General features: G+C 43.3%; 1 protein-coding gene across 11 annotated transcripts in view; it reads left to right on the top strand.

The window, feature by feature from the left end:
- The window catches only part of CPNE8 (copine 8), a 296,005-nt gene that overhangs the window by 27,138 nt on the left and 242,371 nt on the right, over positions 1–26,496 (top strand). For 10 of the 11 annotated variants that reach the window (XR_012156821.2, XM_073328405.1, XM_073328394.2 and 7 more), the window contains exon 3: positions 21,142–21,188. Coding sequence is in view for 9 of the 11 variants with exons in the window: in XM_073328405.1 (XP_073184506.1) it covers positions 21,142–21,188 (47 nt within the window). In the remaining 2 variants the exon portion in view is untranslated. Of the gene's footprint in view, positions 1–3,163; positions 4,764–21,141; positions 21,189–26,496 lie in introns of those variants that run through there. The other variant, XM_073328395.2, reaches the window with a different exon arrangement.

The raw sequence follows: 26,496 nt of genomic DNA, 5'->3' as shown, positions 1-26,496 counted from the left end.
TCTAATTGCAACAGTGATGGACCGCCCACAAACGTCCTCTAGAACGTGTTTACAACTCTTGGGGCACATGGCTGTGACAACGTTTGTCGCAAAATATTCCAGGCTCCACACGAGAAGCTTACAGTTCGAAGCCAGGCCTGTATATATACCTCACAGACATTCTCTCAACAGATGTCTCACGATGCCCCACAGGGTAAACCACAGAACTTCTGCGCAGATCTCCTTTCAACAAAAAGCTCCGACTATAGCAATCATGACGGACGCTTCCATCATGGGATGGGGGGCACATTTACATGACAATACGATCCAGGGCCACTGGTCCCCAGCAGACTCTAACCTGCTTACTGGAGCTAAGGGCAGTCTGAAACACTTACGAGCACTTTCTCCCTTTAATCCAGAACAAGACCATCAAGATCCTTATGGAAAATATAGCATTTATGTTCTATATAAATCGCCAAGGGGGAGCTTGATCATGCCCCTTGAGTGCAGAGGCAATACACCTCTGGAATTGGTGCATCACTAACATAGACGTTTTGGCATCCTATCTGCTGGGATGTCAGAACATAACAGCGGACCAATGAAGCAGGGACTTCTCACAAACCCACCAGTGGGAGATGGATCCCGGAACTCTCACAGCCATATTCAGATTATGGGGGTTTACTATTATAGATCTGTTCTCAACAGCTCAGAATGCTAAGTGCCCACAGTACTGCTCCTGAGCTGGGTTGGGACACCACTCCCTGGGCGATGCTCTTCTTGTAAAATAGGAAGTGCCACTATTGTATGCATTTCTGCCGATCCCACTACTGAGCCAGATCATTCACAAGATCAGGCAGGACAAAACCCGGGTCATTCTTATTGCTCGCACGTGGCTCAAACAAACGTGGCTCCCATACCAGAGACAGATAGCAGGGAAATAAGCACAGACTGGTGGGAGCGCATAGTGTTGCAGGTCTGGGATGATTCCCAGTGGCTGCAAAACTTTCTCATGCATAAGGGCACTTTCATGGAACTTTGTGACTTGCTTTCCCTGCCCTGAAGCGAAAGAATACCAAGATGAGTGCGGCCCTCACAGCTGAGAAGCAAGTGGCCCTGTGGAAGCTTGTAACGCCAGACAGCTACCGATCAGTCAGGAATCAATTTGGAGTGGGTAAATCTACTGTGGGGGCTGCTGTGATCTAAGTAGCCAACGCAGTCACTGAGCTGCTGCTATTAAAGGTAGTGACTCTGGGAAATGTGCAGGTCATAGTGGATGGCTTTTCTGCAGTGGGGTTCCCTAACTGGTGGGTCGATAGGGATATGCGTTCCATCTATCTTGGGACCGGATCACTTCGGCAGCCAGTATGTAAACCTCAAAGGGTACTTTTCAATGGTGCTGCAAGCACTGGTGGATCACCAGGGACGTTTCATCAACATGGGATGGCTGGGAAAGGTGCATGACGCTCGCATCTTCAGGAACTCTGGTCTGTTTGAACAGCTGCAGGAAGGAACTTGCATCCCAGACCAGAAAATTACCGATGGGGATGTTGAAATGCCTATAGTTATCCTTGGGGACCCAGCCTACCCCTTAATGCCATGGCTCATGAAGCCATACACAGGCACCCTGGACAGTAATAAGGAGTTGTTCAACTACAGGCTGAGCAAGTGCAGAATGGTGTAGAATGTGCCTTTGGACTTTTTAAAAGCTCTCTGGCGCAGTTTACTGATTAGGTTAGACCTCAGCAAAACCAATATTCCCACTGTTATTGCTGCTTGCTGTGTGCTCCACAATGTCTGTGTGAGTAAGGGGGAGACGTTTATGGCAGGGTGGGAGGTTGAGGCAAATTGCCTAGCGGTTGATTACACATAGCCAGACCCTAGGGCGATCAGAAGAGCACAGCTGGGCGCTCTGCACATCAGAGAAGCTTTGAAAATGGGTTTCATGACTGGCCAGGCTACGGTGTGACAGTTCTGTTTGTTTCTCCTTGATGAAAACCCAACCCCTTTGGTTGACTCTACTTCCCTGTAAGCCAACCGACCTCCCCCCTTCGATCACTGCTTTCAGAGACAATAGAGTCGTCATTGTTTCAAAATCATGCATTCTTTATTAATTCATCAAACACGGGGGGGAAAACTCGCAAGGTAGCCCGGGTGGGGTGGTGGAGGAGGGAAGGACAAGGCCACACTACAGTTCAAAACTTGTGCAATCCTCTGGGGTAGAGTGGCTGGGTGCCTGTAGCCTTCCCCCCCCCCCATGTTCTTGGGCATCTGGGTGAGGAGGATATGGAACTTGTCGGGGAGGGCAGGCGGTTACAGAGGGGCTGCAGTGGCGGTCTGTGCTCCTGCTGCCTTTTCTGCAGCTTCACCAGATGCTTGAGCATGTCAATTTGCTCCCCCATTAGGCTCAGCATTGCATCCTCCCTCCTCTCATCGTGTTCATTTAACGCTTTCCTGGATTCTGCCATTGTTTGCCTCCACGCATTCTACTGAGCTCTTTCAGTGCGGGAGGCCTGCATGAGCTTTGAGAACATGTCATTGCGACTGCTTTTTTTTTTTTTGCCTTCTAATCTGCGCTAGCCTCTGGGACGGAGATGATGGGGGAGCGTAGAAACATTTGCAGCTGCGGGAGGAAAATAAAGGGAGAGTAGTATTTAAAAAGATACATTTTAGAGAACAAAGGGAAGGCTATTTCACACTGAATCAAGCGATTCACATTACATGGCACATGTGCATCACCACCCCCCTCTGTGGCTAGTTTCAGGGAAGATCCCTCTCAGCCAAACGCAAACAGCTCAGCATGAGTGGGCCTCCCCACACCATGTGGCAAAGGCTTTTAGAGTACCTCCAGGAGAGCTTCATGGGGATGTCCCTGGAGGATTTCCGCTCCATCCCCAGACACGTTAACAGACTTTTCCAGTAGCTATACTGGCCGCAAATGCATCCCAAGTCTTCAGGGCAAATTAATCATTAAACATGCTTGCTTTTAAACCCTGTATTATATTTACAAAGCACCTCTGGTGAGTGTACCTTTCTCCAGCTTCATGGTCCAGGAGTCCGCCCTGGGAGGGTTGGGAGGATATTGGCTCCAGGGTGATGAACGCTTCCTGGCTGCTGGGGAGAAGGGATTCTCCACTTGCCTGCTGTGCGCTATCCTCAACCACGTCGTTGTCCTCCTCCTCCACAAAATCCTCATCCCTATTGCATGAGACTCCCCCCTTGCAGGTGTCCACGGACAGTGGTGGGGTAGTGGTAGGGGCCCCCCCTAGAATTGCATGCAGCTCTTAGAAGCAGCGTGTATGGGGCTCTGACCCAGAGGAACCATTTGCATCCTTTGTTTTTTGGTAGGTTTGCCTCAGCTCCTTAACTTTCACACGGCACTGCTGAGTGTCCCTGTTGTAGCCTCTGTCCATCATGCCCTTGGAGATTTTGGCAAATAAACTGGCATTTCGTCTTTTGGAACAGAATTCTGCCTGCATGGATTCAGTACCTCCCATTCAGTCCACGCTGGAGCTCTTTTGCAATTCTGGGACTCCATGGTCACATGTGCTGATCAGCTTGCCACGCTGGCCAAACAGGAAATGAAATTCAAAAGTCCCTGGGGCTTTTCCTGTCTACCTGGCCAGTGCATCTGAGTTGAGAGCGCTGTCCAGAGCGGTCACAATGGAGCACTGTGGGATAGCTCCCAGAGGCCAATACTGTCGAATTGCATCCACAGTACCCCAAATTCAACCCAGCGAGAGACTGGCTCTGTGCGTGGCATATTGTAGTCCCTTGCATGCCTATAGGGATGCATCTCAAACACCAGCAGTATCTCTAATTTCCACTTCACCAAAACATACTGTTTCTACAGGTAGGCAAGAGTAGGTAGGATATACAAAGTCAATAGATTCCTTCCTTAGGATATCTACAGACATGCACAGTAGGAGGTAAGGTTTTTTAGCTGAGTTGTGCCTAGGAGTGTTCTATATAATCGAGTAGACTAGGGGGAATAAACTCACTATATGCTATTGAAGTTCAATTCCAAGCCTTCCTACTTTAGGTTGGGATTAGCGTTTATGAATCAAGCAGATCATCTGCTGGCTCCAGCAGATGTTCTGATGATGATGTGGATTTTGGGCCTAATTGCCATAACAGTTGGTCCTTGTTTGGGGGCAAGTGCTTCAGGTCTTTATTGGATAGGGAACTCAGAACATAGATATGTTTGAGATAACAAGCAACTTCTTTGTTTTCCATTCTGAGATGTATGATAGGGACATGTATTGTTAGTTCCAGTAGTTTTCTGTATATTTTTATGATAGTGTGTAACTTTAGAAAATATTTTATTCCTGCCTGCTCCTCTTGCTTGTGTATCTAATTTCTTATTACTTAATCTTGTCTATTCTAATGTTCATTGTTAATCTTAGTCTATTTAAAAGCCCCTAACTATGTCTTCTGCAGCAATTTGGTGCCTCCAAGGACTTTGAACCCACACCTGAGAAAAGACAAATCTGCCTTTTGCTATCCTCCTGAGTATTCTCCCAAATTTGGCCAGGTTGAGATTTCTCAGAGGTTTATAGTTTGTACTTGCTCAGAGACTTCTTAGAGCTACAGAGATAAGAAGGACTTTCTGTAGCATCAACTGCAGAGGAGTGACAACAGGCACGAGAACTGACAGCAGGGAGATTCTCCCTGTGCTCTCAATGCTCCCCCTGCTGGTCCCAGGCAGGGTGGAGAAGATGATTGCCTGACTCAAATGCAGGAGGGGCAAGAACTGGATCTGGGAGAGAGGAGCATATTGGAGCAAGGTGTGTGTGTGTGTGTGTGTGTGTGTGTGAGAGAGAGAGAGAAACTGGGACTGGTTGGAGAGGGGGGGAGCTTGGGGGAGGGGAGAGGATTAGATGAGTGGAGACTGGGATGAGGAGTCAGGGTGGAGAAGAGATAAGATTGGGATGAGGACAGGTTGGAAGGGATGGGGTAGAAGGTATTGGTCTTGGAGGAGAAAGGGACAGAGAGATCTGTGATCACTAGCACACACTGACAGATCTCAGGATAGTGTTTCTTCAAATTCCTTCCAGACATTGCCGCAGGGGATTCCTCCAGATCACTTATGAAAAGGAGCGTTTCCAATAGAAGGCTTTCCTATCTAGACTGGCAACACCTCAAATATTTATGAAAATCTTAGTAGTTTTCATTGCATCCCTAATTCCAAAAGGAGTGCATTTCTATCATTTCCTGAAAAGCCTCTTTGAGGGAGAAAAGAGCTCTCAATACTGAGGCAATGATAAACTTCAGTCCTGTGGCTTTGTTGTAATTTGTGAGTATAATAGGAATTACCTGGTGTTACAGTCCTGGCTGAGCTCCTCCTCACCGGGCAGCTGTTTGGACTGATTCAACTGGTGCATCCATGTGCTTCTGAGCTCTTCTGGCTCTGGGCAGACTCCAGCCACAGACTCATACATAGACTTTTTTCTGGTACTACTTCTAGGAAATAGGACCCTGTGTTCCAGCTGACCTGGACTCCAGGACTGGTGTTGAACCCTCCCAAGTCTTCCCAATCAAACAGACCTTCAATCCCATGGGTAATCCAGTTGATAGCTTAATCCTTCAGGAACATGGGAGAGTTGAAGCAAGTAATACAGAGACTTTGCAAAGGGATTTCTAAACTGAATATACTTTATTCATGGAAAAATTACAAGAGATGCAAGCAGTTTTATTATATTGACTACATTTGTGTAAGACCCCTGGCTAAGGTTCTTCAACACTCTTGATCATTGTTTGGGATTTGGTCAGTCTCTTTTCAGTTCCACAGGACTCTGCTCCCTTCCTTCCTCCTGGCTGGTCTGGCCATCTTAGAATCATAGAATCATAGAATATCAGGGTTGGAAGGGACCCCAGAAGGTCATCTAGTCCAACCCCCTGCTCAAAGCAGGACCAATTCCCAGTTAAATCATCCCAGCCAGGGCTTTGTCAAGCCTGACCTTAAAAACCTCTAAGGAAGGAGATTCTACCACCTCCCTAGGTAACGCATTCCAGTGTTTCACCACCCTCTTAGTGAAAAAGTTTTTCCTAATATCCAATCTAAACCTCCCCCACTGCAACTTGAGACCATTACTCCTTGTTCTGTCATCTGCTACCACTGAGAACAGTCTAGAGCCATCCTCTTTGGAACCCCCTTTCAGGTAGTTGAAAGCAGCTATCAAATCCCCCCTCATTCTTCTCTTCTGCAGGCTAAACAATCCCAGCTCCCTCAGCCTCTCCTCATAACTCATGTGTTCCAGTCCCCTAATCATTTTTGTTGCCCTTCGCTGGACTCTCTCCAATTTATCCACATCCTTCTTGTAGTGTGGGGCCCAAAACTGGACACAGTACTCCAGATGAGGCCTCACCAATGTCGAATAGAGGGGAACGATCACGTCCCTCGATCTGCTCGCTATGCCCCTACTTATATATCCCAAAATGCCATTGGCCTTCTTGGCAACAAGGGCACACTGCTGACTCATATCCAGCTTCTCGTCCACTGTCACCCCTAGGTCCTTTTCCGCAGAACTGCTGCCTAGCCATTCGGTCCCTAGTCTGTAGCGGTGCATTGGGTTCTTCCGTCCTAAGTGCAGGACCCTGCACTTATCCTTATTGAACCTCATCAGATTCCTTTTGGCCCAATCTTCCAATTGGTCTAGGTCCTTCTGTATCCTATCCCTCCCCTCCAGCGTATCTACCACTCCTCCCAGTTTAGTATCATCCGCAAATTTGCTGAGAGTGCAATCCACACCATCCTCCAGATCATTTATGAAGATATTGAATAAAACCGGCCCCAGGACCGACCCTTGGGGCACTCCACTTGATACCGGCTGCCAACTAGACATGGAGCCATTGATCACTACCCGTTGAGCCCGACAATTTAGCCAGCTTTCTACCCACCTTATAGTGCATTCATCCAGCCCATACTTCCTTAACTTGCTGACAAGAATACTGTGGGAGACCGTGTCAAAAGCTTTGCTAAAGTCAAGAAACAATACATCCACTGCTTTCCCTTCATCCACAGAACCAGTAATCTCATCATAAAAGGCGATTAGATTAGTCAGGCATGACCTTCCCTTGGTGAATCCATGCTGGCTGTTCCTGATCACTTTCCTCTCATGCAAGTGCTTCAGGATTGATTGATTCTTTGAGGACCTGCTCCATGATTTTTCCAGGGACTGAGGTGGGGCTGACTGGCCTGTAGTTCCCAGGATCTTCCTTCTTCCCTTTTTTAAAGATTGGCACTACATTAGCCTTTTTCCAGTCATCCGGGACTTCCCCGGTTCGCCACGAGTTTTCAAAGATAATGGCCAGTGGCTCTGCAATCACAGCCGCCAATTCCTTCAGCACTCTCGGATGCAACTCGTCCGGCCCCATGGACTTGTGCACGTCCAGCTTTTCTAAATAGTCCCTAACCGCCTCTATCTCCACAGAGGGCTGGCCATCTCTTCCGCATTTTGTGATGCCCAGCGCAGCAGTCTGGGAGCTGACCTTGTTAGTGAAAACAGAGGCAAAAAAAGCATTGAGTACATTAGCTTTTTCCACATCCTCTGTCACTAGGTTGCCTCCCTCATTCAGTAAGGGGCCCACACATTCCTTGGCTTTCTTCTTGTTGCCAACATACCTGAAGAAACCCTTCTTGTTACTCTTGACATCTCTGGCTAGCTGCAGCTCCAGGTGCGATTTGGCCCTCCTGATAACATTCCTACATGCCCGAGCAATATTTTTATACTCTTCCCTGGTCATATGTCCAACCTTCCACTTCTTGTAAGCTTCTTTTTTATGTTTAAGATCCGCTAGGATTTCACCATTAAGCCAAGCTGGTCGCCTGCCATATTTACTATTCTTTCGACTCATTATCATCCAGATGCTCATTATTCTGGATGGGGAAGCTGCTGCTCAGGGTAGACCTTGTCCTTTTAAAAACTTCTATCCTCCTTTCATTTGACCCTCCTTGTCCATCTCTTAAGGCCCCATCAAGTGATTTAAGGTCCACCATCAGGTGATCTGTTGCTTGATTACAGTCCACCCTGAGTCCTGACTGGAAAAATTTTGGTTTCTTGCAACTTTGGCCACACTCTTTAGCATACCCATTTAATTGCCAGAGCAAAGTCATTCAGTGGTTATGACACTTTATTGATTAGTACTGTTTGTATTGTATCTATACCCCTTGGAATTATCATCCAAGATGGAGGTAAAAAGAGAACCAGGAAGACACAGCATGGTCTTACAGTCAAAAGAATGCTAACAAAACAAAATGCAGTTTGTAGCTGATATAGATACCTACAAACATGTACTGAATCTTCACACTTGGTCTAGCTTCAAGCTCTGCTTCTGCCTTAGTTTGCCTTCCTGTCAGATAGTTTCCCACCAGTTTCTAGCATGACTAGGTTGCTGAAGCAACTTAGCCCTCCATCCAAGTCATGACTTCTTCTGGAGTCTATTAAAGTCCAAACTGAAACAGAACCCAAAGATTCCATCCCAGACTCTTTGTTGGGCATAGCCCTTCCTCTCAGGGTCTGTCCTCTGCACACAACAATCTGTATCCCTTCTCCTGAGATCAGCTTCTCGTTTTTTCTGGGCGCCAGTCAGTCCCTTGATGCTGGCAGGAGTGGCTATATCACTTCACAAGATGGCAGCATAGGGGGAACCCACATTCACCCAAAGAAAATAACAGAACGCCACTAGCCATCACCTTCAGCCCCCAACTAAAACCTCTCCAACACATCATCAAGGATCTACAACCTATCCTGAAGGACAACCAATCACTCTCACAGATCTTGGGAGACAGGCCAGTCCTTGCTTACAGACAGCCCCCCAACCTGAAGCAAATACTCACCAGCAACCACACAACAGAACCACTAACCCAGGAACCTATCCTTGCAACAAAGCCCGTTGCCAACTGTGCCCACATATCTATTCAGAGGACACCATCATAGGGCCTAATCACATCATCCACACTATCAGAGGCTCGTTCACCTGCACATCCAACAATGTGATATATGCCATCATGTGCCAGCAATGCCCCTCTGCCATGTACATTGGTCAAACTGGACAGTCTCTACGTAAAAGAATAAATGGTCACAAATCAGACATCAAGAATTATAACATTCAAAAACCAGTTGGAGAACCCTTCAATCTCTCTGGTCACTCGATTACAGACCTAAAAGTGGCAATTCTTCAACAAAAAAAACTTCAAAACCAGACTCCAGTGAGAGACTGCTGAATTGGAATTAATTTGCAAACTGGATACAATTAACTTAGGCTTGAATAGAGACTGGGAGTGGATGGATCATTACACAAAGTAAAACTATTTCCCCATGTTTATCCCCCCCACTGTTCCTCAGACGTTCTTGTCAACTGCTGGAAATGGCCCACCTTGATTATCACTACAAAAGGTCACGCCCCTCCCCCCCCCCCCCCCCCCGCTCTCCTGCTGGTAATAACTCACCTTAAGTGATCACTCTTGTTACAGTCTGTATGGTAGCACCCGTTGTTTCATGTTCTCTATGTATATAAATCTCCCCACTGTATTTTCCACTGTATGCATCCGATGAAGTGAGCTGTAGCTCACGAAAGCTTATGCTCAAATAAATTTGTTAGTCTCTAAGGTGCCACAAGTACTCCTTTTTGCGAATACAGACTAACACAGCTGCTACTCTGAAACCTCTACTATGGGTTCCTTCCCTCAGTACCTAAATAATTGACATGTCTCCCCAGTAACAAACTACTCTGTTTTTCATCCCATGGTGTCTTTCTGTATGTTCAGCTTGGTCTTTAATGGAAGCTTCCCAGGAATGACCATAGGTTGCCCTTTTATCTCTCAATAGGCCTGGTTTAGCCACATGCTTCTTCCTTGTCCCATAATCCCTACGTTCAATCCCTTGATCTAGGAAGGCAGGTTATACCGGTCACAGGGAGGGCTGAGCCTCAATCCCAGATCACCCTGAGACTGTGTGTGGGGAAATTACTAAATTCCAACTCAAAAGTTCTAGTATCTTAGAGTCCGAGTGTAAGACTAGTTTGACCTCCTCTATATCACAGGCCACTAACATCACCCAGGCAGCCACACACTAAACCCAACAACCAGAATTAGACTTAAGTATTACAGCACTCTGGAGACTTAACTATTGTGTGCCACAGACGAAAAACAGGAGTGACTGTGGTGCACCAATACCTGAGGCCTTTGCAATGGCAGGGGCATTGATCAGGTGAGATTAAGCCCAGACGATGGTAGCATGTGACGTGCACCCCATGCTGCAGAGGACAGTGCGGGAAGAGAACCTCAAGGTCATGGTCAGTCTGACTTGGGGAAAATTCTTTCCCTACCCCATATAGGGAAGTTAGACCGTGAGCATCTGAGCAAGAACTGACCAGCCAAGGACCTGAGAAAGAGAACTCTTGGTTCCACCTCAAACTACCAGCCCACCTCCTCCAGTATCCCATCTCCAGCTGTGGCCATCTCTGATGCTTCAGAGAAAAGAGACTTCAACAACAACAACAAAAAAAAGGCAAACACAACCCACCAACAGCCCAGAATACACCAGGGAAAAAATTGCCTTTGTGACCTATACTGGTGACCACACCTGGATGCAACTTTAAACCACCAGAAGAAAAGCTTCCATCTCGGAGGAGATATACGTGAGGATCATGACAGCCATTCAATAGGTCTTAATTCTTGCTTGATAATGCTAAAGTTTGTTCCCCCAACCCCCATGAAGCTAAAGGTAAAGATGGTATATGCATTGAGTGTGTCTTATTCCGTATGACGATTCTGCAGAAGTTTCTCCTTTCTGTGGCCACCTTTTCCCCATGTAACCTGGATGCCAAAGTTGCAAATTTGAATAATGGTCATTCAGGTCCTCAGCTGATCAGTGTCCAGTAAACCAAAAAGAACAATTCTGTTGGACATGAATTTGTTTGAAAAATATGTTCCTCAAATAAGTTTACCTCAAGTTGAAGCTACATCAATAGGTACTCTTAAAAAAGGCACATTAACTATCCACTATGCTCAGAATGCTAGACAAGATCAAGAGTAAGATTAACGTGGTAATGATGAGGAACTTGATAACAGGTGAATGTGAACTACCAAGATGGGAAGAGATGATATCTTTACAAAGAACCTGTATATCAGTACATATGAACAGAAAAGAACATATATCTTTCTGAGCCTGGTCAAAGGACAAATGAACATCTTGAATATCTGAGTTTATTAAGTCTGTACCAGGTAGACTGGGAGGGATGAAGCCTTCGCAGTTTAGTATTTCAAGTAATAGTGGCCAGATTTTGAGGCCAAAGGAAATGCTAAAGTCAGAGCTGGCTTCTGCAGTTGTAAAGGACAAGGGACAATTAGCTCTAGATCAGTGGTTTTCAACCTTTTCATTTGCAGACCCCTAACAAATTTCAAATAGAGGTGCCAGACCCCTTTGGAAATTTTAGACATAGTATGTGAAGCCTCAGGGTCCGGGGACCACATGTTGAAAATCACTGGTCTAGTGGCACTGTACAACAAGTGAAAAGTCTCCTTTACATATGCCACATCTACTTCTGGCTAAAAGAATCTAAAACAATATGAATAGATCAGTAGGCATTCTTGGAGCCCTCCCCCAACTCCCAGCTGAACAAGATTCCCTTTGTTCTCCGACTTAAATATGCATTCTGCTCTTCCTATAACTTCCCGTCCTCAGATATCTGATTCAAGGGCCCTTTGTACATCTGGAACCAGGAAAGCTTTCTCTGACATGATGGAGACTGAAAGGGTAGCAAATGACGACAATGGGCAACTGATTAAAATTTGGGCCTTAAGAAAACATGTTATTGAAGGTCATACTATCAGTTTTTCTCAAATTCAAGCACTCATGCATTGGAAAGGGAGAACCTCTGTGAAGAAGGCCAGCATTACTCATGTTTTGTACTTCCTACAGGTCAGACTTTCCATGTATTTGCTTTCAGATTACAAGAGTGCAAAACATGTTTTATTCTCATTCTTACATTTTAAGACTTCCATAAGCAGCAACTCTCACTGGGCCTTTGCAAAGTACAAGGATGTTCAACACTGAAATTTTTGTTTTGGTGTTTGAATCTCTGGAGTTGACATCATTGACCACTTCTACAAAGTTTCCTTTTTAGTGATGGTAACCTCAAAAAGAGCTCAAGTTCTGAAGTTGTAGCAATATAATCTCAGTATTGTACAGTTCAAATGATAAAATATCCTTGAGGAGAGACCCCTCCCACTCCACAAAATACCATCTTCTACAATTATCAGAATAGATAACATTCCTTCAATATAACTAAATTTAGCTTCTGACAAGGGAAAAAAATTCACAAATTTGATGTCAAAAGAGTAGTAAGTATTTTTATTTTTATAATATATATGACTAAACAATTCAGAAAGCCAAACTGTTTCTTATAATATTCTTATTGTCAAAGCAGAAGTCTCACTATTGAGGTGGATAAGTTCACACATCCCTCAAACTTAAAGCCATAGATTCTTTTCCACCTCATAAATTCAGAGAGCGCTTTACTCAAGTGGCAGCCACAGCTTGGGCAAAAAGGTTATATGCATAATACCAAGAAAATTAGAAATGTTATGTGACATGGCTGTCTCCGCTCATGCTAATTAAACAGAATTTGAATGTACAGTTCCCCAGCAGAGAAGTCATTTGTTAGGAGAATGTCTCAATCTCAATAATATCATGGTAGATTTTTCTAGATGATTCTGAATATAGTTACCTGGTATTCTAATGATTTCTCATGTCCACAAATCCAACCCATCAATTAATTTTGATGTTATAATTATGTATGATAACCAGGTTATAATTAATTGTGACTTGCAACTTTTTAAAGTAAAAATTTGTAGAAAGTTGACTTCATATATTTGGCTAGTGGTTTTTTTTTTTTTTTTTTTTTTTTTAATGCCTGGGAAAGTACTCCTCTGAATTATGATCTTTAATCATTTCTGATAGTTCTTGTCTTGCCAAGACAAGAAGGCATAGTGGATTAATTTCAATTCATGATTTTAATCAACTTTTCCTTTTGTATTTAATTTCTTTTCTAAAGAAAGGTGCATTCTCATTGGTTGAATTACAACTAAATAGAGCCTTTACACTAGATTTGGTACATCTTTTTGCTATCTAGGAGGGTACGCTGTAACCCTATACATTTAATTAAGCGATTATATAGCTAAGTATTTTCAGATTCTTATTAATTGTACATTTTAGTATGTTAGTAGATGGTGAATATTGCTTATTAGATAAATCATGAGCAAAAAGTGAGTTGTCTAGCTGCATTAGGATAGTAACTGGAATTTAATTGAATAAACAAAAGAGGGTATACAATATATAGTTATTAAAACAACCTAAAATGTTTTGGATACATAAACGTCTCTTATCAAAACATTTTTCACATTTACAACTAAATGACTTATTAAAGGAACAGAGGGATAGCTGCAGTCAGTGAATTAAACAGATTTTCAGGTCAGCCTGGGAAAATTTTCAAATATGTCTAGTGAAAGTGACTGGAGCTTAAGTTCCTACTTGCTTAAGTTTCTTGACAATGAGACAACAGTCTCTTAGGTTACTTAGGCTATCCTTCAAACTTTTAAAACTAATAGATCTCATCCCCTCCATCCTCATTTTTATTCATAGACTGGAAGAGAGAGAGACAAGTTTTTCCTATTTTTAGAACTCCCAATCGATTTCTCAACTATGAATGAATTTGTCTAAATGAAGAAAATATTCTCTCTATGTGCCAGCAGAAGAGGCTACTGCTGTTAAAAGTTGGTTTAGCACTTAGATAAACTCTCTGGTTCCAGGTGCTTAGCTCGTGACTTCTACCAGTTCAGTAGTGTGACTTTAAAACATCATCAGCAAATATGTACTGCTTGAATGGTTCACCTCCAGCCCTGAAATATATTATGACTCATATCATAACACTGCTTGCTCCGTGCACTTCTTTCCTGCCAGTAATTTAACTTTGTTGTAGGATATTTCTTCAATGTCTCTTAAAGTTCTTTCAATATTTCAACAACATCAGCAATGCAGCTGCAGTCTTTCTGCAGTTTGTTCAAGGCTGTGGAAATAGGTTTCAGTATATTCAGCATATCTTCTACATTTTTCTTTATTCCAATGGTGACTACTTCGCCTGTGATAGTTCCATCTGTTTTGTTACAATTTTCTTCCCAAAATGTCTTCCGAATGGGCCAGATGTTAATAAATAGATCAGAACTGTCACCCGCTAAATTCTATGGTACATCTTGGATGAGAATTAGTTTGGATCATCTTACTTTCTCAGTGAAGCTGAAGCCAAATACTTTCAAAACAACCACTTTGCAATTTCAGTAGGATTTTCTTTCCTGGAGTTACCTTAAGCCTTCAGCTAAAAGATGCATCTGCACCCATATTTTATAAGTTTCAGGGACCTTTCATTATCTTCTTCTAGATTTCTTCTCCTGTTTGCTATAGTTGTAGCATTGTGTGTGACAAAGCTATGCACTTCGAAGTTGTAGACATTGCAGATAATGGACATTCATAACCCTGTTATGTCTAAGCTGGATCCTGAAACAAAATGGTGAAAAAAAGATAGTTTTCAGGAATCACAGGGAAGAATGACAATTATTCTCTGTCTCCAAATGTAGACCTTGGATCCCCTTTTTTGACATTTTAGAGATGCAGATTATGGAGACAGGGCTTTGGAGCAGAGCCCGGAGCTGGAGTGCGGAGCAGCTCCGGAGCAGTGGAGCTGCAGGTTTTTGCCTGGAGCTGGAGCGGAGCCAGAGCACAGCTCCAAAGCCCTGCATGGAGAGGCTGGTTATACCTATTAGGTCTGCTCTCTTCAACCCAACCAAGATTTTATCTCTCTCCCACTTTTCATCTCCACCTGTATCTGAGAGTATACAGGATATATCCTATACCAGTGGAAGGACATTCATTTATATTACTGTACTGTAATGGTTCTTGGAGTACCTGGAACTGTGAGTTACCTTGTTACCCCTCCTCTCAAGTGAGAGGGAGTCTGGTCTGTGATGGTTTGGTCTTAGCTCCCTAAAACCACCAGCCTTTCAGCCACTCAAGCACTCTCCTCTGAGCTGTGCCAGCCCTGTCTTTGCCTCGTAGATAAATGAGAGGCATGACAGTCCCTGAGTCCCACTGAAGTGTTCTCTTGTGATTTCCAGCCCCTGACACCTGCTACTCACAGAAATCCCAAATCCTCTTTTCCCAAAGGAGCAGTGTATCCCAGTTTCTCAGTTTTATCTTAAGTTGGTGCTCCTGTATAACACACAGCATGTATGTGCTTTTATAATAAAACAACTGTGTTTTAAGAAAATACAGAGGTTCCACTAGAAACAAGAGTGATGCAAACAAATGGTTACAATTAAAAAGCCCACATAAAACGCAAACTAGGGCCTACACTTATTAGTTACATTACTCCATTATTTGTTACCTTAGCTATCTAATAAAATCGGATTTCTCCCCTCCCCCAGTTTAATCTGTTGCGGAGCTCGCTTGCTTCTCGGGAAACAGGATCCAATCTTTCATAAAACACCCGTGCTGAATAAGAGGTCTCCTCAGTTAATAGATCTAGAGTGTCTTTCTCCACCTGGTGATATACTAACTAAACCAGTCTTTTGCGTCTCTGTTCGTAGAAAGGGTGATCCCCGTCTGTCATAATGTTCCTTTTTACTGCAAGTGGTTTCAGTGGTTATAGTTTCTTTGATGGTTTTCCATTGACACTTTTCTGTGTTGTTGGCATGTTGGACATTCATCAATGCATTACATAATCAGTTAGCCAGGGAGGGGGACTACTTCCTCCCACTTCAATGAGCCCTCACTGAGATACATGATTCCCTGGTGACTCACTTTCACACCATGACCATAAGGGGATAATTTTCAATATGGTTACATCATTCCTTGGACACACACCTCATGATTGCGTATTGATAAGTCACAAGGTTGCAGTAGAGACACCTCCTCATGGTGTATCCTTCATGGATAAATATAATGAAAGTGATGTATTAGGTGAAGTGAGTTTGTCAAGTCCGAGACAAAATTATTGGTAAAGAACTGTGAATTCTTTGCCCTGGTGCCAGTGGGCTTATGAATCACATGTACTTACTGTCAAACTCTATAGGGGTATCTGCAGCATAGGAAAGAGTTAGGAGCAACAAGGCTTCTCATTCTGCCCCTTCTGACATAGAACAATGTAAGCTGAGCACTTCTGGCAGGAAAGTCTACTTCAGCTCACTAGGTCTTCAAGAAGCCACTTCTTAAATCATTATGTCCCATTATGATTGTCTCATGGGATGCCAAGAGCCCCATCCTGGACTTTTTGCCTGAGGACCAGAGGGAAGTACCAGGACCCTCTTCACCAAAGGTCAGATTGGCACTAGGATTGCTGTATGATGCCTCTGTCATGAGTACAAGAACAGTGGCCCCAGGAGTGGCTCTTGTGAGGTATTCTTGCTTGAGATCCTTACAGGTGGCTCTCACAGCTGAATCCCAAGAGAAAACTGAAGACCTCGCTTTTGAGGGCACTAGCCTCTCATGACCAAAGTGGTGAGGCGGTGGAGAAGACCAAGGCTACTAAAGCCACTGCACCATCCTTGGAAATAATAGTCCTTTTTCAACTTACTTTCTACCCAGCATTCTACTTCTAAAGACAGGCTTCCTCACAACACCAAGGGATTCCTTCCCAGAGGCAGTATCAGCTGCCTCCTAATCCTGTTATTGGCAAATCATTTGAGCAACAGAAGAGCAAGTATTCCTTGCCACATATCCCCATAGCCTTCAGTATCAGCTTCTAAAAAACAATTTTGAAGGTGCAGTTCAGAGTCATGTATCAATTTACATTACCTCTCCAATCCTTCCTTCTTTATGTCCTTCCTTTGGACTCACTCTCCTCCTCCTTCTCCAATGCCTAGTGCATTATTACTTTGATTACTGAGTACTGAATGTTATCTGCATTGGGTACTCTATCCAGTTCTGCACCTGGCCACCTCACCATTGTCCCTTCTTCTTCCTCCTCCTTCACAGACCTGTCTCAGAGTCCTATTGGAAGAAGTGGATTCCTTTCTCAATAAGGGAAGCCATACAGGTGTTTCTACAGGAACAGTGAGGGAAAGGATTGTATTTCCACTATTTCCTGATTCCAAAGTTTTTAGATCCATTCTTGACTTCCTAAACTTCAACAGGTTTAGGAGAACATTTAAATTCAGGATGCTTATTCTGCAGGACATTGTCTTACCTATCCCAGGGATATTGGTTTGCAGCTCTCAGTTTACATGATTTTTGCCCTTGTGCCAGTCAAACACACTTGCTTCAAGTATCTGAGGGTTTTTGAGGGGTGGCGGAATAAAATACTATCAGTTTAGCGGCTTTTTTTTTTTTCAGTTAATTCATGGCTCTACAAGTCTTAACCTAGTGCCTTGTGATGGTTACTGCACATCTCAGACACAAGGGATTTTTATCTAACCATACCTTTACAATTGGATTCTAAGGTTCAGCTCCCAACAGGATTTCACAAAGCAATCCAATATATGGGTAATCTCTTGCAGTCTTTGGGATTGTTTAATCTCAGGTCGGAAATACTCACTTCATCCCACAAAAAGGATCATCTTCGTCAGAGTAATCCTGGACTCTATTTGTGCCAGTTCCTTTCCTGCAAAAGAGTTTTCCCAAAAGTCAAGACTCCCTGGCAATTCTCAGGGAACAACTGATGCAGACCACACAATTATTCTTGAAACTACTAAGCCTGATTGCCATAACAACCTACACCTCACCATATGATTGTCTGAACATGAGATCCTTGAAGCTCTGGATGGTAGGCGAATACATACTAAATGTACACCACGTTCAAAGAAGACTGACCATCCCTCCTCAAGTCCTTGAACAGCTTTGCTGGTGGAAGAACAGGGATAACATCCTCCAGTGGGATATCTTTTGCTTCACCTTTCCCCACTATCGTGGTCACAACTGAAGCTTGCAGTCCATGCAGGGGTGTACATGATCATGATTTCCAAATACATGGACTGTGGAACACCTAGCAATCCAGACTCCATATCCATGCACTGGAGCTCAGCGTAGTATGGTGGGCCAAAGGGCCATACTCAAAGGGCCCTGTCTCTGTATCTTCATGTAGTATAGGTGCTTTCAGACAATACCATGGACATTTATTAAATCAACAAGCAGGGAGGAGTGTATTCGCAGGCCTTAACAGCAGAAGCAAGAAAAGTGGTGCATTTTTTTTTTATTTAAAAAAAGAAAAAATTTGTATCCCAAACCAAATCTCCCTAGTAGCTCTTCACCTTGCTGGGGAGAACTATGTCTATACATTGTCTCTCAGTAAGGGGTCTCAGGATCAAGCCAAGTGGTCCTTGATACCAGTGGAGGCCAACATATTATTTCATAGATGGGGCCAGTAATAGACCTCTTTGTGTCTGAGCAAAACACTAAGTGCTATGTATACTGCACAAGAGCACACACAGACCAAAGATTCCACTTGGATGTGTTTCTGCTGGACTAGAGCTAACTGCTTCTATATGCCTTCCCTCAAATTTCTCTGATACCCATAGTTCTAGGAAGATCAGGTTGGTCAGAGCAAACATTATGCTAGATGTATAACAATATTATGTAGCACAACTTTGCTATATCTATATTTAGCCAAGAACTCCGTACCCATGTTCTCCTGGCAGAACACTGCTTGCTAATTTCCCATAAATGGAAATATAAAGAGGCCCTTAAAGAGAAGTTACTTACCAATAGCTGTTGTTCTTCAAAAGTTGCTTGGGTGTAGTCCCAGTACCTGCCAACCTTACTCTCTACCTCCGAGTTCTTAGAACATTAGGACTGGCAGTTAGGGAGAAGGAACTGAGGCTGTCTGTGTATGCACACTTCTCCTTATATAGAGTAAGGGGTTGACACCTTTGTATGAGATCTCTCAGGCAGCTGTACTGGAGGTGGCTTTTCAAGGCCTTTCCTTTGCTTGACTCTAAAGGTGCCATATCTCACAATTGTGAATACACAGAGGCAACACACAAACATTAGTTATTGGTAAGTAACCTCTTTATTATCTATTATTATTTATTTATTAGCTCAGGGGCACCATTGTTTTGGGCACTATTATAAACATACACAAATTGACACATTCCTTGTCATGAAGACTTTATAGTCTAAATTAAGACAAGACCTACAGTCTGAGTACAAGAATAAGATGGAAGGAGGATAGAGGAAGATGGTTAGTATAATAAAAATCATGGTACACAATGTGATGATTTCAATGTAATTAAAAAAAAATCATACCCCCCACACACTTCCTTAATATCAACTTCATCCTCTATAGACTATGATAATCTTGGCTTGGTATTATTTGGCTTTGGTTTTATTGTTTTTCTGCCATTTGGTATAAACTAGTCCCAACTTCCCATTTTAGCCTGCCAGTGCAGGATCAATATGGGTGGGTTGTCTTCTGTGCTCCTGGGACTGTCTTACCTTCATTCTGTTAACTGCAGACTAGTGCAAATTAGGTATGGAGCAAAGTATCTTTTAGAGGAGAAAGAAAATCCAGTTTCAGGCTTGACCCTGTTTCCACTGAAGTCAGTAGGGTGATTCTCTTTAACTCCAATGGAAGTATGTAACAGGGTCCACAATCCGCCCCTCTTCCTAGGGCCTGCTTGCTGCTCCACTCAGACTCAGAAGCTTCAGGGTTGTGCAACACCGTGTCTTTATTCACTAAAGGTTATCCCACCACCAGTGTCTGTCTATATACAACTTTACAGGATTAATCTCCTCCTTTACAGGCAGAACCAGCCTTCAGCTAGGAGGCCTCCAGTCCCCTCCCTAACTGGCTGCCTCCCAGCCTTTGTAGCCCGTGGCTTGTCAGGCCAGCAGGTCTTGCCAATCCTCAGGCCACCATCAGGCCTTTTCCATGAGCCCCAATATGTTTCCGCTGATTGGAGCTGACTGGGCAGGGGCTAATTAGGCGCTTTTGCACCAGCACCCTGCTACAGAATTGAATTGGGCCCTTACCCTTTGTTGCTAAAGACTGCAACCCAAAGCATTTTTTTTTTTAAATTAGAGATTAAAAATGTATTGAAGCAGGAGAATAATCTGTCAGAAAACCATTTAGGGCAGATCTAGATCAGCATTATTCAGAAGGCGGAGTGGTACTGTGTTAGGTTGCCTTTTTGGTTGCTGGCTTACACGTGGTTCAAGATTCATGTGTAGTGAACAAACATTAACCTGTAAAGGCTGTTGGATGTGAATGAGTGATTGCCCTAATCAATTTTATACATGTATTGGATAACTGCTGCTATTAACTGTATTACAGAAGTGCAGAGAACTCCCGATTCTTGTACCTCCAGGATTGAGTTTTCCTGCTCTCAGCTCCTGAGATGGAGCTGGAGAGTCAGATGATGATAATAATATTTAATAAAAAAATTATATCTGTTGGAAACAAAGGGAGTTCTTTTTTTGGGAGGAGGCAGTGGCATGAAGTCTGTTGCTAAAAGTGAAAATATTCTGTATGGGCATTTAGTGACAGCTCATAAATGTACTTTATTATGGCGTTTCCTTTTTTAAGGCTTGTACTGGGTGGATGTGTCACTTTGGCAACAATTACTGGCTTTAAACAAAATTTTTGTTTGTGGGAATTTAGTTAAAAAGTGTATCGATATACAACATATTATATCTTTCTTTTGTATATTTGGAGCAGGTCTAAGGAAAAAAGGCTCAGGAAGTTTTATCTCTCCCACCCTATTTTCTCTCTCTTTCCTATATGGGTCCCTATTTGTTTCTCTTTTAATTCTCATCTCCTGAAGACAGTGTATTTTTTAGAGTACTTATAGTTAGACCAATATTTCAATCTGATTTTAGTGAAATCTTGCTTTTACGCAGTGTTGCATCTAAGGATTGTCAAGTGACTTGCTAAAAGTCAAGCAGTAAGTATCACAGCCCACTTTAGAGCCATTCTATTTCCAGGCTCATTGTCCATATTGTCTCCATAGGAGGGCTCCAAGCATAGGACTATTAGGAACTGAGTGCAAGGATTTGATATTTGATTGTCCTAGCTAGTAATTGCAACAGCAATGTAAGACTTCCTAAAACAGATTCATTTAATGTAAGAATGTTAAAAGAAATTATGAAAATGACAGAGCATTTCTTCTTTCCACAGTATGTGTTTTGTATACACAAGGTATTGGAAGCAAAGAATGGAGAGAGGTAAGGTGGTGGTTTTTTTTTTTTAATGTATGTTTTTGTTTTTAATTTTTTAATTAAGTGTGGTGGTTTGTTTGTCATGGCAAAAAAAAAAAAGGGAAAAATTATGATTAGTTGATTGATTGCTATGCAAAAGAAGTCCAGCTCTGAAATGTGCAGAAAAAAAAGCCGAAAGACTCAGGGTCACTTTATTTTGAACTCTTTGTATTTATATATCCTGTGTTATATTTAAAAATGGTTAATTCCATTTAAAGAACAAAGATGGGTGTCCCATACTTCCCTCCACCGTAAATAAAACCAACTTTATTTTTAAAAAATATGGAGCAGGCTAGCCAGGTTTCCAAAGGCTATTTGTGAAGGGGAAAGGGGGGAGGAGACTAGATCACTAACAGTTTTTGTCTCAATTATTAATGGTTTTACTTCTCCGATTTGGCCTACTGGTACTTTACAGTAGTCATATACTCGAGTTCTTAAGTATGGTGCCTGGGTGCCTCCAGATTCTAAGTGGGAAGAAGAACATTTCATTGTTGTATCAGCAGTTGGAATCATCTCAGGTGGTAATGACTGAAATACGTTACTACCTTACAACTGTTCATTGCCCTGCTCTAAATAAGTTAGTGGTCTCAGTTCATTTTCTAGGGGACAGATGTCAACATCACTTACGTGTAGTACTGTACGCTTGTTGGCACTCTTAGCAATAGAAGTAAAAGAAAGACAAAGTGAAGTTAAGCCTATTACTTAACAGGGAAGGAAGCAAATAATGAATGACACAGCAAAGGCTGAAGTGCGTTAATGCCTTTTTTGCTTCAGGCTTCACTTAAAAGGTTAATTGTGACCAGATGTTTAACACAATATTAACCACAAGGGAGAGGGGATTTCTGGGCAGAATAGTGAAATAATAGGTTAAAGAATGTTTGGATAAATCGGATCTCTTCAAGACGGTGGGACCTGATGAACTTTGCTGCAGTATACTTAAGGAACTAGCCAAACCGATCTCTGAACCATTAGCTATTATTTTTGAGAACTCTTGGAGGATCGATGAGGTCCCAGAAAGTTGGAGAAGTGCAAACATATTACCTATGTTCAAAATAGGGGAAAATGAGCACCCAGGGAATTACAGACGGTTCAGTCTAACTTCGATACTTGGAAAGATACTGGAATAAACTATTGAATAATTTTATTCAACCTAGAAAATAAGGTAATAAGTAAGAGCCAATATGGATTTGTCAAGAAGAAATCATGCCATAAGTGTATGCTTATAAAATCTGTGGATGGCTCCAAGCTGGGAGAGGTTGAAAGCACTTTAGAGGACAGGATTAGAATTCAAAATTACTTTGATAATTTAGAAAATTGGTCTGAAATCAGTAAGATGAAATTCAGTAAAAATAAATGCAAAGTACTATACTTAGGAAGCAAAGGAAGAAAAAATTAAAATGGTGAATAACTGGCTCGGCAGTAGTACTGCAGAAAAATAATCTGAGGGTTATAGTGGGTTGTAAAACCAACAGTATGATATTGTTGCGAAAAAGTCTATATGTCATTCTGAGATGTACTTACAGGAGTGTTGTACGTAAGACAAAGGAGGTAGTTGTTTTGCTCTACTCTGCAGTGGTGAGGCCTAAGCTGGAGTACTGTGTCCTGTTTTCGGCACCACTTTAAAAAAGATGTGGACAAATTGGAGAGAGTCCAGAGAGGAGCAACAAAATAAGAGGCTTAGAAAACATGACCTTAGAGCAGCAATTCTCAAACTGTGGGTCAGGACCACAAAGTGAGTTGCGACGCCATTTTAATGGGGTCACCAGGGCTGGCTTAGAGTTGCTGGGGACTGGAGACGAAGCCCGAGGCCCAGGCCATAGCCCAAAGGCTTCAGCCCTGGGCGGCAGGGCTCGGTTACAGGCCCCCTGCCTGGGGCTGAACCCCTTGGGCTTTGGCTTTGACACCCCTGCCCCCGGGTGGGGAGGTGCAGCGGTAGGGCTCAGGCTTCAGTCCCCCCTTCTGGGGTCATGTGGTAATTTTTGTTGTCAGAAGGGGGTTGCGGTGCAATGAAGTTTGAGAACCCCTGCCTTCGAGGAATAGTTGAAAGAACTGGGCGTGTTTATTCTAGAGAAGAGAATGTCTGGTTGGGGGGGTCATGATAAATCTTCAATATATAGAAGGTTGGTATAAAGAGGACTGTGATTAGTTGCTTCTTTGAATAATGTCCCTATAGGTGCTCTACTCTGGGTGCACTTGCACCCATGCTCCTTTGATCATTGATTTTTGCATAGCAGTGTCCATTTGGCCCACATATCGCATAGTGCAAGCAAACTATCCTCAGTTCCTTCTCAACCACTCACCTGAGATGGAACCTTAGCAGTTGTCTGCACTGAGTTTTACCTCAACTGTGTCCCCTTAGCTCTTTAAGTAGTTAATTATAGTTGTTCTTAGTAGTAGTTTTAACTGTAGTAGTTTAAAAAGTTATTGGATTTTTTTTTAGACAGTTACTCCCCCCTGGGAGTTTTTACTTTACTGGAAAGGCATGCCTGGTTTTCCTGGTTTCAAACATTGTCTGTCATGCCAGAAGGCAATCCTGGTGACCTTGCCTGTCATGCCAGAAGGCAATCCTGGTACATCTGTTGCTTCAGGACTCTCATATTTCCCAAAAATGCAACTTCTGTCTGGTATTTAAAATGTAAAGCCAGAAAAAATGTGAAGCTCAAACTTCAACTCTTCATGATGGAGAGCTCACTCTGCCTGGCCTCTGACCCTAGCCAGGGGACCAACCCCTGTTGGCTGGTCTTTGAATAAGTCCGCTGCCTCCACTGTCTCCAAACTGCACTCCTCAAGGATATCTAAGAGGAATACCCAAGATTCCTCTCATAAGACTCCCAAAATCTGTCCCTCAAGTTATCCAGATAGGGAATCTACCTCAAAAGAAAGTCACTGCCTTCGATGACTCCAGCCCCTTCAGCACCCACTGCTCTCCAGTCTGGTACTTGCGAGACTGCTGGTTCCTCAGGTACTGAGGGCATGATCAAGCCTAAAGACTATGAAGTCCCAGGTTCTGAGAGGTCAGCTGGTACTGTCAATGGATCAAGGCAGCAAAAAGAGCACTGCCTCTTCTCACCCAGTACCGAAGATGCTCAATCGGGCTTCTTCTGGAGGTCTCCCCTCAGAGTGTTTGAGATTTATAGTACCGTCAACTCCCTCTGCCATTATCACTTTGGTGCAGGCCATGGATATGGTACCGACACGGCTCTTGGTACTGCAGGAGTTTCATTTTCTGCTAGACCTGGCTGTTTCCGAGACACCTGACTCAGTCATTGCTCAGTTCTGATCTGTTCTCTGTACCTAGGATCTCCAGATTCCCATACACCTGGCTGGTACTGATGGTTGTACCTCAAATTTCTTCTGCTGCTCCACTGCTTCACAGTGACTTGGAAAAGGAGGATTCTGATAAAGATCTTATCTTCATCTCTCAAATATCTGTCCTGAGGCTCTCCACTCCATTCCTATAGAGGCTCTTTTCCATAGGTCTCTGAGGAAATTGATCTCAGTCATGAGAGATGTCCACAACCACCATCTTGCTGGTACAAACACTCATGGATTCCTCCACCCATGTAATATTCACCAGCCCCTCAGCTATACTGGAAGTCAGGACACCTAGGTGGCTTGTCATCGGCAATTCTTTAGGGCCTCGAACGCCATCTGTCAGAGGTAGACAACTTTCATCGCCCTCTCTCCAATAGACCAGAACCTCAGGAAGAAACCTTTTGAGGAACAGGAAACTAGGGGCTGATGAAGAGATCTCTCCACTAGCCAGCATCTTTTCTCTATGCCCCGATGAAGTGGTCATGCCACTCCACGATCCCTGGCTGACTATTTTAAACAGTTCCAGGACCTTTATCAAGATGGTCACGGATTCTTTGCAAATTCTTCTTCAATAGGTTAAAGAATCACATCAGAAGCTGCTTGACATTCTTCATACAGCTTGATCTGCTCACATTGCCTTTCTTGTTGGCTTTTTCAGGGCCTCATTATGTGGCACACCTGGCCTCAATTTTACCCATGTTCGAGAGAACAGACAAAAAAAATACTATGTCCCCTCTAAGGACTCAAAATTTTTATTTTCTCATCCCTATCCTTAGTCCTTGGTGGTCAAGGTGGTTAACGAACATGGAAGGCAGTACCACACTAATGCTGTTCCCTATGGTAAAGATCATAAACACCTTGACCTATTGGGTATAAAATCATATTTGTCAGCAACTTTATAATTTAGAATCACCAACTACCAGGCATTAATGGCCAAGTACAACTGTACAGATTATACCAAGCTGAACTCCCTTATTGAACATCTACCATTGGAACACAGAGAGCAATTCCAGGCAATTATTGCAAAGGCCAGCTGCTTGCCAGAACATCTCTTCAGACCTCCCTGGCTGCTGCCGCTGCTGCCACTCCTTTGATTTCTATGGTGGTAGTTATGAAGAGGGCCTCTTGGATTCAGATCTCAGGATTTCCAAAAGATATCCAGATACAGTTGAAGACTTTCCTTTTGATGACACTAAATTGTTTGCTGACTGTACAGTCGAATTTCTGATGCATATTTCCATATAGCAATCCACACATCCCACAAAAGATTCCTATGTTTTACTGTCGTTCAGGCCCATTTTCAGTTCAGGGTGCTCCCTTTTGGCTTATGATCTGCCCCAAAGACCTTTTCAAAGGTCATCAGTAGTAGCAGCACACCTCCGCTAAATGATTGGCTTCTGAAAGGTTGCTTCCTGGACCTTACTTCACAGGCAACTTGTGAAGCCATAGATCTCTTTCTCAAATTGGGCCTACAACTGAATACTTCAAAAATCCTCCTTGGGCCTCTATACATACCTTTTGGTGAGCATTATGCAATAACTCATGATTCGGCTGTACTTTCTTCAGTACTGGACTTGATTTCGAAGCTCCCTCCTCCTTACTTTTACTTGATAGCCATCTGGAGTGGAGCACCATAGGGACACAACTCAAAGAAGAAGAAATGGTTACTTACACCAAGCAGTAACTATCGTTCTTCAAAATGTGTCCCCCTGGGGGTGCTCCGCCACGCGCCCTCATTCCCTTCTGCTTTGGAGTTCTCTGCTATGGAGCTTCATGGTAGAGAAGGAACTGAAAGCAGTTCACGCACTCAGTGCTTATATAACAGTATGGCCCATAAGACTGAGTAATATGCATGTGTGGGCAGAATAGGTGCTGCTATGAGAAATCTATGATCAAAGGTGCAGAGTGCCTAAGTGCATTTGTAGTGGAGCATCCATAGCGACACATCTCAAAGACTCAG

Source organism: Lepidochelys kempii, chromosome 1 (assembly GCF_965140285.1).
Source record: "Lepidochelys kempii isolate rLepKem1 chromosome 1, rLepKem1.hap1, whole genome shotgun sequence".
NCBI classification, from domain to species: domain Eukaryota; kingdom Metazoa; phylum Chordata; order Testudines; family Cheloniidae; genus Lepidochelys; species Lepidochelys kempii.
The sequence above is the reverse complement of the archived record's forward strand: the minus strand, read 5'-3'. Positions and strand labels throughout refer to the sequence as shown.